We start from the raw sequence: 17,090 nt of genomic DNA on the forward strand, positions 1-17,090 counted from the left end.
AAACTTCACACTGTTAACGAACATAAATTAATGGAAAGTTTATTTTACATAAATCACTCTCTTTTCACACCTTAATTGTAAATGTGTTTTATTTACAAAAATATTTTTTATTTATTCCCAAAAATAGAGCACCACCGATTATTACGTAAACTAAAAACATTAATAACACTTTTTATAAAATAAAATTAAAATACTACTTGTTAAGTATCCAATGGTAATATAATTATTTACACTTTAAAAATTATATCGAAATTAAAACAACAAAACTTGCCGGAGATCACAAACAAAACATTGTTATGCCATATCCAACATCACTTTCAAGCAAATAATACTTTAAATTAGTGAATTACTTAAAGGTTTTCCAATCTATATAGTATTTTATATTTTTAAATATGTATGACTAAAGTATTCAATCTAATTGTAATTTAATATCAGGATAAAATAATTTTTAATTTTTTTAACAAAGGATTAATAATATATTTACGAAACAAAAAAGAAAATAATATGCATCAATCGTCATTTAGGTACTTATTTTTAAATAATGCATTTTCAACACCTTACTCTTTTCTAGATAAGTAAAAATACACAATTATATGTATGTGTAAAGTAAAAACAAAACTGTCAATTGATTGATGATTTAATTGATGAATCACACATGATTGGTTTCTATTACTTAATATCTATAAAAATGTTTTGTTTAAAGATTCAATAAATTTATATTTAACAAAAAAAAATCCCAAAATTTGCTCATTAAAAAAAACAGCCTTCTAAATCTTGTAAAAAAAATCTTTTTGTAAAACAGTGTGAAACATATTCTTACATTGAAATATGTATTCTAGAAATAGGCATTCCTATTCCATCGGAATAAAAACATCAATCATTGCTTGAAAATTGTTAAAATATACAAAAATGATCAAAATTCATTTTTCAATGGTGTCTACAATTCGTTATCTAAACTATCTAAAAAGTGTATTTTTTTTTTATATATAGAAGGGTCCATACAATAACCCTTCATTTTGTCCTTTTCCTGAACATGAAAATAAAACATTGGCAGGACAGAGGATTGAGAAAGTTGACAGCTTTAAATACTCGGAAGTTCACATAACTGAGGATGGAAGCATGCGTAAAGAGCTCGTAATCCGCCTAGGAATTGCTGGAGCAACTTTTAACATGGTGCGTGTTGTCTGGAACTCTGGTCTATACTCGGTCAAAACAAAATGCCAATTTTTCAACTCTTGTGTAATGCCAGTACTCCTATATGGGTGCGAATCTTGGCACCTTACCAATGCTCAAAACACCAAACTTCTGAGTTTTGAGAGTAAGTGTTTGAGAAGAATATTAGGTATAGGTGGTTTGATTTTATAACTAACATTGAAGTCCGAGAACGGACGCAACAGCCTCCTATAACGAGCGTCTTGGGAGTGTGGCGGTGGTCCTGGCTTGGACACATGCTACGCATGCCTCAGGAGAACCTAAATCCAAGTTGCCTCTTCTTTAAACCTGTGGGCTCACGCCGTCCTGGAAGGCCGTCGATGAAGATTTTTGGACTTTATTTGGCAGAACTAAGGACCGCCGGATTGACGTGGGAGAAGGCGAGAGTGCTGGCTGGCGATAGGGTCTCCTGGAGGCAATTGGTGATGTCCACATGCTCCACTTAGGAGCGGATGTGGAAAAGAAGAAGAAAATATATAGTCCTTTCAAATATAAAGGCAATAATAAAATATTCTATATATTTATATCTTTGCCCATTTAGAACGATTGATTGGAGACACTTTGAATTGGAGGAAGCAACACGCATAAAATAAATTTAAATATATGTATAGTAGCCGGCATTAAATAAAGTACATCGGGCTTAAGAGACTGCCAGCCTAATCGGCTTTGCAAAGTGTCGTCTTTGTCATTCATATAATACCGGACTCGTCGTCTACAAAGTCAGAAGTCTCTTTCTTAACCCCGATGTACTTTATTTACGGTCGGGTACTGTAATACAGTTAATATTAAAAAATATATTATTATATGTTATTGTTGAATTACTTTTATTTTGCTGAATTACAAATATTTTTCAACAATGTTTGAGTATGTCCAAATGTTTGCAGACTGGCTGGATTTCCTCCCTAGGGAGTTATTCATATTTACATTTATGTCAACAGAGAGGGATAATAATATAGGGAGTAAACTCCCTAGGGAGGAAATCCAGCCAGTCTGCAAACATTTGGACATCATCAAACATTGTTAAATTACTACCTGATAAAAGAAGTATAAAAATTGGAAAATTGTTTTCAGGCATTGCCTAGTAGATGATTTGGTTCAGCCGGATTGAATCTCACCCGCAGGATAAAGGTTTCAGCTCTTTAACTTCACAAAAGTCAACAGATGGAAGAGTTAAGGAAATGTGGATGTTCAAACATGGGCAGAATGGTGAATGTTACACAGTGTGTAAAGTGGCCACTTAAACCAGCCAATGACAGGTCATAAGTCCTGTAAATGCCTAGACTTCCATATTCCCTTCTCAAAAATGTTGTCCCTCTCAGTTGAAATAAATTTATATACAATTATTTTTATTGACTTTATTATATGCACATATAGTACTCGTATATTCAACTGTACGGGAGTACATTCAAGCTAATTCTTTTTTGTAAATGTGCATATTTGGCACTAAGGTCTAAATCTGTATTTGCTGTTTTAGAATTTGCATCAATTCTCAGAAACATGACGATAAAGAATGACCCACGCCGCAAATTCCTTGCCACTGTGGTCACGTACTTAAGAAAAAAATATATATACATGCATATTATATTGGCGGTAGAAATTTAATACTGCAAGGGACAAAGTATTTTGTTAATACATTAAAAACTATTTTCGTTATATGTTTTCAAATGAGAATAGTTTTGAAATAAAAAATATTTGACAACTCAAAAAGTACAGAATAATGTCTAAACATATGTTTTTATAAAAATAAAAATAAATTATTTTTTACTAAGAGAAAAAGCAAGAAGCTAAATGAATTTCTTTATAAAAAATAATGTTATGATCCAATTATACTGTTTTAAAACATCAAATAAAAAAGTCTCATAGGTAAATATTTTAGGAAAGTTTCAAAGCATCATCTATTTTTGATTATGAGCATATTTTTTTAATAACCACTGTACATAAAAATGTATTAAATTCAGGGAAAAAATTGCATGATTGTATCGCTACTTATGTATTCGAATAACTTAAACTAATCTATTTATTTTTTGTTATTACATTGATACTGTACTGATAAAATTATTATACATACATATGTGATTAGTAAAATGGTAGTAAAGTCGACAAATGGTATTATGCCTCAACTATAGTCAACTCAAATATCACTTTATAAAAACAAACAAAACTGACTCATTGCTCGACATATAAAATGTTTTATATATAAAACTCTAAAATCTTAAAACTATTTTAATAATCGGGACAGCGTCTGCCCTCACTAATGATTTAATAATAATTTACTTGCATATGATCAGCCGTACAATTATAAATGGCTATCAACAACACAACTCAATAGTAAATTCAAAATTTTCATTTAAAAAATTGGAATATTTACCAAAATTTTGCCAGTAAAGGCAACTAGTCAAAATTAGAAAAAGGCTCATTTTAGAATATCTTATGCATACATTTTATACACAGATTTTCGAAACTAGCGCCCTCCCTACTTAGCCATTTAGCATTGGTTGGACTATAGCATGTTTGGTAAAATGTTGCCAACTAATAACTCTAAATTTGATATAAATATTCAGAATTCCTAATGAAGTTGACTCTCTATTGGTGTATCGATAGTTAATCATAATTGCACGGCTATTTAATTTATACTACGCCAACCGTGATAGGTCACAATCACGCTGTAATCTTTTTCCTAAGTTGAATAATAGATCCGTAAAGCTTGATGGCGGGACCCAGTTTCATCCCGAGGATGGAGACGAGGTCCTCCTGGGACAGCATCAGGAGCGCTTCTCCGTCGATGCGGCCCTTGCAGAAGCCGGGGAGGATGTCGGGGTTGCGGGAAACCTTCTCCACAAACTCCCTCACGTCCATCTGGCTCCAGTTGCGAGGGTCGGCGCGGAGGGCGGGGCTCTGCAGCAGCTGGCCGAGCGGCAGGCAGTGGCGGCTCCACAGCGGTGGAGCGCTCCAGCCGGGGTCCGGCAAGTAGCCAGGTTCAAATACTGAACGTTCCACATTTTCCTTTGTCACGGGGGATGAAACCCTTCGTCTTTTCTTTGACCCGGCGGCGTTTGTTTCTTCGTCAGAATCCTGGAACATTATTTATTACCTCTATAAACAAACTTTGCAATATCATAACTGAGAGTAATATCTACACAACTGGCTGAGGTTTGATTTGTAACAAAAATGATGCGATTTATTTTTTTTAAGGCTCATTTTTTCTGGCTGTGATACGATCTCACTTACTATTTAATGATGCTCACACTTACACACCTGAACACTTACTCCTACACTAATACACATAAACACACATCTAAACTTACTCTCATACAAATATACATAAACACACCCTTTTGTTGTAACACAATTTAATAATATGTATGATTCTTAATTAGAAACTTTGCTGGTCTGTCTTTAAACTGTATTTTTTTAATGTTACTATATCATTGTCGACTGTTTGTTTCTTTAAAATAAATTAAAGGTTTTATCATTGCATATAATAAAATTATCAAATATATAATACGATGAGATGAGTTTTCAAACTGAACTTTGAATATAAAAATATGTAAAAACAAATATGTGTACAGTGAATTTGAATGTTTAATAAGCCCATGTTAATGTGTTAGTGGTCGAAGTAAACATACAAATTTAGTTTGTGTTAGTTTATCTGAAAACATTTAGTTTGGCAAACATAAGTAAAGGTTTATTAAAGATTTGAATTGACTGTACACATATTTGTTTCTTAATAATGTGTAGTTTATTGAAAATAAATATACCTAGGCTATAAATAAAATGTCAGTACTTACCATGACTTCAGTTTTTATTTCTTCTTCCTTCTTGAATTTCAGGGGTCGTCCACGGCTGGAAATCCTAAAAGTAAAACCCAAATAAATAGTGGTGTAATGGTCAGCGTGTCTGCTTACCATGCGAGATGTCTCGGGTCCGATTCCCGACATGGTTGATGTGAAATATTTATTCAAAAGGGTGTTTTCACACTAGAATATTTGAATGTAGTTATGCAGAAAGCAGCCAGCCATAGACAAGTTAAACTGAGATAAAAGCACATTTGTGAAGTGAGGGAATAATCAAATCTAAACAAAATTTGGAATGTTTTTGACTTTGACAAATGATAAACTATGAATACATGAGTTTTTTTTTATATTACAAACAAGAATCTAATTACACATTTGACCAGTTTTAATGATTTTTAAAGTAACGTAAGATTTTTCTAGTGCTGTGTTTTCTGCAAATTGAGAAATGCCATTTTTGTGATCGACACTATTTTCAGGTTATTATTACAGTTTTTTGTATGAGAGCGGCCTGGCTGTTTTTAGCTGAACATAGAATTGACTTTACTGCACCCAATAACACCAATATCTATTTTTTTTCAAAATTGTGGACTGGCTGCTTTCTGAACAACTACGTTCATTTCATAGTACCTGGACTGTCTGAAGCTTAAGACTGAAACATTCATGTAACAAAAAAAAAGATCAAGATACGCTGCGATTGGTGTACCAATGTAGTGCACTATGCACCATTAGGTGCGAAAAGGGTATGATGATGATCGTCATAGGTACGTATCGCGAAGGTATACTTATCTTTTCTACTATCTCTATCTACCTTGGTATGACAAAGAATAAGGTGACTGACATATCAATATATACAATTTGTATTTTCAAGAAAATAAGGGTATCGATGAAAAATAATGAAATGGTAATATTTATTATTCATAGTTCCAATATTTCTTCTGCAATGGTGCCATTGCACCTAAGAGCGCATGGGCATTTTGTCGTCTCAAACGTCGAACGATCTGACGCATGTGATGTATACCTCAAATAGCTAAAACGATGCAATTACAATCAAATGAGATTTTTTTATTACCACATTTTATTAAAATGTAAAGATTTCTCAAAAGTGTGTTCTAGCTCTTGCTATAACTAAGGTGATTTATGTTTTATAAATTAATATATTACAACAGAGACGAATAACAGTTTATAGAAAGGAATATGTGTTTGATTGATTTTTTATAAAGAAATATTTGTGTTCTTATGATTTACCTTTATACTAAAATTTTGGGACCATTTTCAACGAGTTGTAAATAATTTACTATTAGAAAATGGGAATCAAGTTGGGGTAGAGTGGGGTTCGAACCTCACACCTCTGATCTGCGAGTCCGGAACACTATCCACAGGACCACAACCCAATTCTTTTATTGATAACTTATAAGAGACAGACTTTTAGGTTTTTTGTCGATAATTTTTTATATATTTTCATATGACAATGGTCGAATCACATGTATAACAATATGTTGTTAACAAAACAAAAATAATAGTTTTGAATTGAACACCTTTTCTATTTCATTTAACAGTCTTACCACGAGTATATAAATCATATGAAAATTTACAAATATAATAAAACAAACGTACTTTGGTGCTTCAGAGCTGCTTCCACTCTGATAATCCGGCTTAAGTGGAGGTCTACCGCGTGGTGCACCAACTTGGATTGTCCTAAAAACATTTTTATAGTTATTACATTTACAAAACTTTTATTTATACAAGGGATTTATTCACAGGGTTACTAGCAAATTAAAAAATATCACACCAATCAAGTCACTTTATTGCTCCCCGTTTAGAATATATTTCTCCAGTCTGGTCGCCCCATTATGTACATTCTGATTCACTCGAGCGCGTCCAGAGGGAATTTCTAAAATATATTCATTTTAAACTACATATTCCAGCTGCTTTATTTATCTTTGGCAAATCTTTTAAAACTTTCCGATAGAAGAATCCTAACTGACCTAATATTACTTTATAAAGTGATCAATTCATTCATTGACTGTCCAGATTTGCTGGAGTTGGTGTGTTTCCGTGTACCTGGTCGACATACCCGCCACAGATCTCCTTTTTGTTCTGCAAGTTCTAGGACCGACTATCACATGCACTCGCCTATCCCTAGGCTCCACAGATATGGTAATCAGTATGAGGACAAGGCTAATATATTTGGTTCTAGACTTGATAGTGACAAGTCTGATTTCTTTTTTTCTCTCGCAATATAATTCTTAAACTTTTCTTTATATTTAAAAATGTTTTCCTTTTTTGATTTTTCATATTTACGTATATGTTTCGTTAATATTTTTGGTTGCTTATGTGTATTTACCTACTTGTTACTATTGTTATAGTTATGCAATTTTATCATTTTTTGTTATGTATTTATATATGTGTTTTTTTTTCATATTTATGTTTAATATATGTTAAAGGCAATTTATGCCGTTTGTGTAAAATAAATAAATAAATAAAAATGGTTATTCTGAAAATTATATTGATTTATTGTAATAAATCAAAATTAAATATTAACTAACCAATATTTCAGAAAAGCTTTGTATGTATTTTTTTGTAGTGACTTAAAAACATACTGTGTTATTAGATATTGATTCAATTTGTACAATAGTGTCTTAGCCTAAAGGGGATTTTAACCACCTCACTTAGTTTGGCTTCAATCAGCCCTTTTTCTTTCAAAATGTGCAATATCACCACAAGAGGTCAAGATACAATGGCGAATTACGGCACAAAACACCCAGGCTTATTAAGATATTCTCCCAGAGAATAATCGTAAAAAATATTTATTATTGATACCAGGAATTGAACCCAAAGCCGTCATGCGTAAAACATGTATTTGAGACATTGCAATAGCTTTCAAGCTGTAGTGCGAGAGCAACCACATCATTATTTTTGTTAATTTAAATATTCTTACAACCAATCATTATTTTGATTTGAAAAAAGAAAGGTTTTAAACCTTAAGAGTAATAACCTAATAGGGTTGCCCATATGGAGAAAACCATTATATGCTTATTAACCATGAACTTAGCTACAGATTACAGCAATACAAAGGGCCAAAGGTACTTGCGTTAGAATTGAGAATGCAAACCGAAACCATCCATTACATGTTTGTTGTTAAACTAAAAACCAAACTAAAACCAAACCAAGAATTCGAAACACTTTTGTTATATGCAATAGAGCTGTTCGGACCAACGCTCAACCTAATCTATAGCTACCTACCCGTCCTTCCGATTTCCTAGTGCACCTCATATAAAAATAATTCTAATGTACAAGTGCCGGAAAAAACATTATATTATCAGTACACAAATAATATTCTATGAGTAAAGTGCTTTTTCTTTCATCAAGCAAGCTGTGCCAGCGTGCATTTAGACCGCCAGCTCCATAAAAGGTGTGCCAACCACCAGCTTCACCAGCCATGTTCCAGCATTCATCACGCCGCATCGTCAGCAGGTTAGTGGAGTTGCGCAAACTTCCATCCTAACAATACACTCTAGTTACTAAATTTTCCTCTTCCTAGGAGGGGGTATTCTTCACACCTCGTACACTCCTCAACAAGAGCTTAAGGGCTTCTCTAGAGAATTATAACTCTGAGTTTTAAACAGTCCTACGTGTAGTGGGAATCGAATAGTCAGAATAATGGAGATATTAACTGCCTATTAGGAAGTGAGGTCTCTCTCTTACCTGGGGCGGGGCTCGCTGTGCGCGGGAGGGGGTCGCGAGGGAGCGAGGCGGTCACGCAGGGCAGGGCTGGCCGGAGGTAGGCGGTACGGGCACTCAGCCGCCACACTGTGGGTAGTGCACCGGGCCCCCAGGAAGTTCCCTAGCCCGTGGCACCCTCCTGTTCCGCACTTACCAACTACACTCAACTCTTCGGGAGCTGTAATGTAGGCAAGTTAGAAAAAAAATTCCATGAAAATAAAAAAGCAAAAATTTAACTTCAATCTTACAAATTATATCTTTAACAGAATATCTATTTATTGCATTCAATTATTTTATAGACATTTATCATGAAGTGTTACAAAGTGAATTCCGATTCAATCAATAAAATTACAATTGAAAGGGTACACAGCAAAAACGGACATTAAACATATAATTAATTTTACAGGATAGCAAAGAGAAAAATAAAAACTTTGATTGTGGGACACTCCGTGCATATTAATCAAAAATAGCTTTTCAATAAATGTAAAATATATATTTTACATACAATCACTGCAAAAAAAAACTAGCGAAAACATCTACTTTAAATAAATAAACTGAGAAATTTATAAAAAAAAATTAAAAAATGCATTGAGTCCATTTTTGCAGAGTACTCTACAATTGATATATTCAATAGTTTTATGTTTACGTTCCTAAATAGCTATAAATTTTCTATGTTAAGTTCAGACCATTTCATTTTTAAATATAATAAGCTGAAATTGTCTTTTATAGTAGAAATCTGATTTTTATGCTAACATCAAATGAAAGTGTATTTTTTTGTGACAAGGTCACGTCTATTTCAGTGCTTACTGCTGACATAATTGTAAAATAGTGTCATATTATGATTTTGTGGTGACTGGAAGAGGACCAATTTCAACAAAAAATATCTCATTGAAAGTTAAATAATTGTTGCGTTTTAGTAAAAATGGGTTGTTTAATCTTACTTTGTACTGACAAATGCAAAAATTATTTAACTTTTTTTAAAATACTTTTTGTGGTGCAACTAGCCCTTAATACAAGATAAAATAAATATTCATAGAATTCCAAACTTAGACATAAACTTTTGTAACTTACTAAGTGGTGGTTCCAGGGGATGTGTAGTCCGCAGACACCAGCCCATGGGATGAATGTCGGGAGAGTCATCATCTACCCAGAAGGATAGTTCGTCAGGCCATCCGTCAAAGGAAATCCGAACTTGATGGAAACGAGTGTCGGTGATAGACGCTACACGAATTAAAAATGGAACCTAAAAAAAATATGAATGTCATAAATACAATACAACACACTAGGAATTTCAGTAATCAATATTGTCAAAAAGATTTAACACATTAATCATTAAGCTATTGATTTATTTTTTTAATAAAATATTTGCATATTCTCCTCATTGTTTAGATCTGTTGATCTGTTATGGCAGAAAGCTGCTACTCTTGGGATGTTGGAATCCATATCTTATTATCACATTATTATCACATCCATCTATCTTTTCCGACGGGTTACCAGGAAGACGATGACTTGGTGGAATTTCCTTTTTGTCATTGTGAAATAATCATAAACAACCATGTTGAATAATGGGAATCAAATTTGAGTAGTGTGGGGTTCAAACCTGTTTTCTGATCTGTAGTCCGTGACAAGACCACAACTCAATTTTTTTTTTACATATACAGGGGTAGGCGCTCAAAGTGACAGTGCACTCATGTTTTGACACGTGTCGGTCTGTTATATTTTTAATAACCAAAGCATGACAAAGCGCAGTTCAATTGGAGAAAAATCTCAATGTGTCTGCACGTAGCATGAGGCGCATATTAAAAATGAACTAAAATTGAAGCCCTACAAAATACAAAAAGTGCAAGATTTAACGCCTGCACAAAAGGCAGTTCGCCTAGCAAGAGCAAAGGTGTTAAAACACTTGCACGTTGGTGGCGAGCTAGAAAATTTGGTATTTTCTGATGAAAAAATTTTTTGGTTCAGCAATATGTAAACAAACAAAACAATCGTGTTTGGTTACAGTGCAAATCAAAAGACAATTTAGGCCAGTAAATTGCTCTGCAAAAGCAAGCGCCTGCATCAGTGATGGTTTGGGCCGCGGTAACTGCCACAGGACGCTCACCACTCGTTTTCTTTGAACATTTGATGTTACCTTAGGCATGTAAAAAATTCGGTAGAAACCATTGGACAGGCGCCGTGGCGCAGTTGGTTAGGTAGCCAACCGTGAAAATGGCGTCGCGGATTTGATTCCCGCCAGTTGCAAGAAAAAAATCCAAGAAAGATTTTTTTCTCGATTGGTCTGGGTGTTGTGGTGTATTTTTAATTACCTCCTTCATATCGCCTCTATCCCACCTGCTGACAAGCCTCAAAACAGAGGCTTAGCGGGTGGGATAGAGCCCGTGAAACCCAACACTTTTTACAAGAAAAAGTTCCCAGCTTCATTTCATCACAACAGTGGCCTCCATATTCCCCGGACTTAAACCCAATGGACTTTTCCATATGGTGCATCCTAGAGGCCAAAGTATCAGCTAAAAAATATGAGTCGATGCCTTAAAGATTACTCTTCGCCGAGAATGGGACAAAATACCATCAGCCCACATTCATGCAGCGTGTGAAACCTTCTTGGACACTCGATGCTTTTATCCGCGCTAAAGGTGGCTACATCGAACAATAACTTCTTTTTTTAAATCGAAATGTTTTTACAATATACTAAAGTTTTTAAATTTAAAAAAAACAAAATTAACAAAATTACAGAATTTTTAATTGGTAACACTTTGAGTGACCTCTGTATAATCAAAACAGTATTTTTCATCATACATCACTAATCAAATGTACATGGCCCCCATGACTTCTTTATTGTAACACGGTGCTGGTTGCTCAATAAATCAGTCGAAGTATATTTTGAAATTTTATAAAAAGTATGTTTTGACTTAACCAGCAAAAAAGGCTGGAATGATACTGTAAAGCTACCATTTATGTGAATACGAATATTTACCCTTTTGTCAACGGCTTCTAACTTCATCCCTGTTTTGAATTGGTGTGGAGGTCTGGGTCTGAAAGCTCGCGCTGGAACAGCTGTAGCCTTGTTATCTATCAAATACTCACCCCAAGTGAAGTGCTCAGGATCTTTGTAGGCTAAAAACAAATTATAAAAAAATTCAACCAAAATAAAACTTTTTTTTTCTTCGCAATATCAAACAATAGACTTGATATTAAAGCTCTTACTATTAGGTGGAGTCAGGCTGTATCCGTGGTCATCGCACCAACCTACTGGGTGTATGTAGGGTGATGTTGGGTCCACCCAGTAATCGTAAATGTCATCCCAACTATCAAAATGAACTAGAAAACGCCCTTCCATAACGTCTGCCACCGTTGCCACACAGGTCAAGGAATTCTTTCGATCTTCCGCTTCCAATTTCATTCCAATTTGAAATCCACTGTCAGTACTTACACGATGAGCCTAGAATAAAATTATAATTTTATTATAAAATCACGCATGCAATCAAAATCTGACAATTTAAATAATATTTACATCAATGATTACAGATAGAGCCACTTACTGGATTATTAACGTGTGGAAACAGATGATTAGGGGCAGCTATGGCTCTCACTTGTTTAAGGTATGACGGCCATGTGAAGGAACTGAGCGTATATCCTGCGGGAGGTCTGAGGAGACGACCATTTTTCTCGCACCACCCGGGAGGAAATATGTCCCCGGAATCTGCATTCACCCAGAAATCATAATCCTCGTGATAGCCATCAAAATGCAACTTCAATCTGTATCCCTGAATTTCCGTTATTGTAACAACCGCAAATAGCGAAGGATGCACGGGGTCGATAGCTTCCACTCTCATACCGATCTTAAAACAATTCTTGTTTGTAAGAGAATCTTTGAATAAATTTATAGGGGCTGCTTTAGCTTTGTAAACATCGAGATACTTCATCCACGAGAATCCAACATTTTCACGCTTCCACACGGGTCCTTTAGGAACGTGTTCTACGGTTATGTTCTTCGATTTTATGGGAGCTCTCAATTCTATGCTAACATCGGCTGAAATGTTTCCCAATAATTTAGATTCATCCACATTGACAACATTTTCATTTAAAGTATTATTTTTTTCCTTAAACTTTAACGTTTTCTTGGGTTTTTTTCTCTTCTTAGTATCTGAGGACTCTCTGTCTCTTTTGTCTATTTTAGTCAAATTACTTTGGCACGTGTGACTGCAGAAATTAGGAGTTATAAACTCAGCTGCCATTCCATGACACCCACACCCATCGCAGCAATACAAGTCTTCTGGAGATGAAGGTTTCTTCTCTTTCTTTATTCTATCTTGCAAACGAGCGTGATATTTGGTTAAGGAAATAGCACTGTCTTTGGCGTCTATAACATCGATCAGACCAAATTCATTGGTGTGAATCTGCAAGCAGCTACCGTTTAACAAGGCTATATCATTCTGCCATTGGAGACCCAATGAGTCTTCCTCCGCTACTTCTACTTTGGTGTCTTTATTGTGAGTCAACTGGAATGGCAACTTGTCTAACCCTACCTTTCCGGCAGAGACATTTTGGTTATAAGTGTCGGCTGAAAGACGGCTTTTTCTTCTATCCTTGTTTATAGTGTTTCTTTTAACTACTCCATTATTTTTTGATGTAGGTTCCGGAACCAGAGGATTGTTTGAATTTGTTTGTTTCTCGGTAGTTTTTTCTAATTCGTGATCCAATTTTTCATCACAAAATAAAGACGGTAATTTCTTGTCATCAGGTTTGTCAATACTTGTTTTTTTCAATATTGAAAAATTCTGATTAAATAATTTATTTTTGGCTTTCTCAATCTTATTCTCGATATCGTCATTGGTTTTATTATCTTCTGCGCACAAGGAAATTCTTCGCTTTTCATTTAAAAATATTCTTTTCTCTACACTATCAGAATTAGATCTTCTTAGAATCGTCGGTACCTGACCAGACAAATTGACGTTTTCAACATCCTGTAATACTGCTTCCACGTTTGCTATATTATTTCCGAGTAAGCTATCCTTTTCAGTTATAGAAATTGTGTAATTTTCTGGTGAACTATCATTATCATCAGCGATAGACACCGTGTACATATCATCGTTCAAAGAAGAATTTGATTCCGGTATTGATAGGGCGTATTCTTTTTCCCCTATCAATTCTGCCCTGGATCCGGGAATGGATGTGGGAAAAGAGTTATCAGCGGTGGGCAGAGGTGCACCAAAAGCACTATCAGTTGCAGAATTAGTTGTTTGCACCGAGGCGGTGGCCAGTGTCGCAGTACTTGGCAAACTAACATTATTCTTGCTGAGTGGCTGAAGTGGTGGAAGATCACCAGCCAGAGAAGTGTGCGGAACAGTATCTTGCATCACTGTCACATTACCTTGTGGATCATTCTGTATCTGCCCATTAGCTATTTGGAAATTAATTGTCGGGCCTTTAGTCGTAATAGACGGTTGGTAGGGAAACTTATTTTGCTGAATTTTCGGTACATTCATCGGTGTGAGAAATAATTTTTGATTAGAAGTTGTAGGTGTAGTATTTGAGGTCACCAGTATAGAGTGGTTTTCTGGTACTTTAATAGATGGCGGCTTTTTAACTGCACTAACATATGTTGCGAAGGTATGTTTTCCACCGGCTACAGCGAGACTAACAGGATTTTGCGGCTTCTGAATAATAATAGACTGAGTAGGTTTATTCTGCGATAAAACTGATGATTTGGTAACTGCCTTTGGAGCGGATGTGTATTTGGGTGTTACATTCACTGAGGATATAATCTGAATGGCATTTCCAGATGTAACCTAAAACACAAGTATTTAATTGTTTATTATAATAATACACTTGACAACCAATCAATAATCAATTATAACAAAAAGCATATTTCAATCAATCAATCAATTTATTTCTTGAAATCAATATAATATTTTAATGAACCTAAACTTTTATATTTATTTATTTATTTACACGCATAAGTTTATAGTACATTATTTGAGACATAAATCCCAACTCCATGGGACTAAAAGTCCTGTGTTGAGATGGGACGAGCAATTAGTTGACACAGACACATGAGTATATCACCACAAATATAGGATCAGAAACATAAAAAATATTTTTTTTAAAACATATATATGGCACATCAATATGGTAAACAGTAAACTCAAAAATTCGGAAAATCGTCAAGAGTTTCCTACTCAAATCCCTCCCACTAAGGAAAATCCGGTCCTTAACTCCTCTCTTTTTAGTAATAATATTAATATAATATAATCTATTATTATTATCGATTATCTTAATATTATTCAAATAATGATATTATTAATGATAATAATACTGACATTTTTAATGAGCATATCTTAAGTTTTTCGTTTTTTTATTTGTGATTTTTCCACATTTAAATTAATCATAAAATACACAACAAATAATACCTATTTATTAAATAAAATATACTACATGTTTTGAAAACAGCAAAACTGCAACAATTTTATTGGTGAATAATATAAATAATAGATACCATTCGCCACAAGTGCTTAGTTTGAAATATGTGTGGTTCGTTTGACGCCTCCTAAATAATATAAGCTTGATAAAATAATAAGAGCAAAAAATAAATAATTTATATAATTGATAATATCACACACTCAATCATTCATCAAAAATAAACAATGCATATAATGTTATATCAACATATTAATTTAACGGGAATGTATGTAATATAAGTAGAAATGCATAAAATATCTATATCACTCATACTCACCGGTCTCCTAAGAAGTAATTGCTGTGGATTTCCCGAAGAGCTAGAGTTGCCGATTTCGGCACTCGTGACTGGCTTCAAACCACTGGCGGTGTTGATGAAGACCATATGGGGCATAGGTCTAGTATTGCCACGGTTCAGAATATTTCCTGGGGGTGGAGGACCTTGCAAGTGTGCCGAAGGGTTCGGCGCTTGCAGCTGCAAAAGGCCAGGTTGGTTACCGACTACCGGCCCATTGGGACCTTGTACTTTCATTTGCACGGAACCACCGTGCTCCTGTAACTGGACAGCCATACTTCCGGCTAGATTAGTGTTGTTTATCGGAAGCTGGTCTAGGTTTATTTCCGCATTGGGAATATTTTGCGTGTTCACTAATCGGCCAGAACTCTGCGAATTAGTCATGTGGAACTGTATCATGGGACCCTGCTGAGGAGAGGAGGCATTCAGCACGGGAACTCCCCCCGAGAGCTGCAGAGTCCCGCTGGTCTGTGCGAGCTGCAGCGGCACATTGAGACCACTGCCGGAAGAAAACTGAAGAGGAACTACTCCGTCGGGAGAAGAAAGTAGTGGCATTCCAGTCGATGACCCCGGAATCTGGATGGAGTGTCCGCTCGACCCGGAAATATTCATACCGGCTGTAGAACTTGAAACAATTGTATTTGAATTTCCTGCTAAATGCATTTGAAATGGATATGAGGAAGAATTGCAATTTTTTCCATCCGTTACTATCTGAGAATTCATTTCACATATTTATCCGAATTAACTGAAAGAAATAAATAAAAAACACTGTATCAAAAAAGTCAAAATTATATAATTACAAATAATATCGCAATAACTCGATCGCAATTGACGTTATATTTTGCGGAGTGAAATATTTTTTGTTATTAATACGTGAGTAACTGTAAATTAAATTATCATGTCAAAAACCAGAATATTTACGAATTTTTATAAACTTTTTAAAATTATTAGATTAAAATTACATGACCGTAGAACTGAAGTATTTTATTCGAAATATTCCGTCAGTTAAATATGCAATTTTCCAAGTATTCGTTTTTTCTTGAGTCAAATAAAGTTATTGACATTTTCAAAGCATTATATGAGTATTTGACATATAATATCAACGCTGTTAATTACGAATAAAGACATTATATATTATAATACATCTATCAAAACTCGGAGGAATTCGTAATATACTACAAGACTTTTGGAAACAATTTCTTATTATAAAACGAAAACTTAACACAAATTTGTTGATTAAATATAATCTTAACACATGGAATAATGTATTTTCAATTGTTGATTAATCTTTTTTACTTTGATAATCTAAATATTTCAAATATTGTTTCAACTTTATAACAATTGCGATCGCGTGTGTCGCATCTTTCCCTACTAAATTCACTTTTTACAAATCGGACCTTGTAGAAGTTCAAGAAAATATTGCAAATGCAGAGTAAACTTACTGCGCGCTTATTTTATTTGATAGAACAAAAAATATGGAATATTTTAAAATAAACCTTAATTCGACTGTTTACTTATTATTAAATGTTTTATAAATATTAAGTGAGAGATGACAATATTTACCTGCAATCAGCCTTTTCCAGAGAGCAGATGTGACAACATAGCAA

At 34.4% G+C, this 17,090-nt stretch overlaps 1 protein-coding gene across 1 annotated transcript; it reads right to left on the reverse strand.

The window, feature by feature from the left end:
* Positions 1-3,724: 3,724 nt before the first annotated feature.
* l(3)mbt (lethal (3) malignant brain tumor) lies at positions 3,725-17,086 on the reverse strand. The gene is made up of 10 exons (XM_088234677.1): positions 17,047-17,086; positions 15,469-16,228; positions 12,272-14,521; positions 11,937-12,171; positions 11,707-11,846; positions 9,801-9,972; positions 8,712-8,907; positions 6,621-6,701; positions 5,001-5,064; positions 3,725-4,284 (listed from the first exon to the last, which is right to left on the reverse strand). The coding sequence occupies exons 2-10, from the start codon at positions 16,204-16,206 to the stop codon at positions 3,871-3,873; spliced, it is 4,290 nt and encodes a 1,429-aa protein (XP_088090803.1). The 5' UTR covers positions 16,207-16,228; positions 17,047-17,086; the 3' UTR covers positions 3,725-3,870.
* Positions 17,087-17,090: the final 4 nt, after the last annotated feature.

The sequence above is a fragment of the Micrasema longulum genome, unplaced genomic scaffold (assembly GCF_059751315.1).
Source record: "Micrasema longulum isolate JH-2025_06_02 unplaced genomic scaffold, ASM5975131v1 h1tg001265l, whole genome shotgun sequence".
NCBI classification, from domain to species: Eukaryota; Metazoa; Arthropoda; class Insecta; order Trichoptera; family Brachycentridae; genus Micrasema; species Micrasema longulum.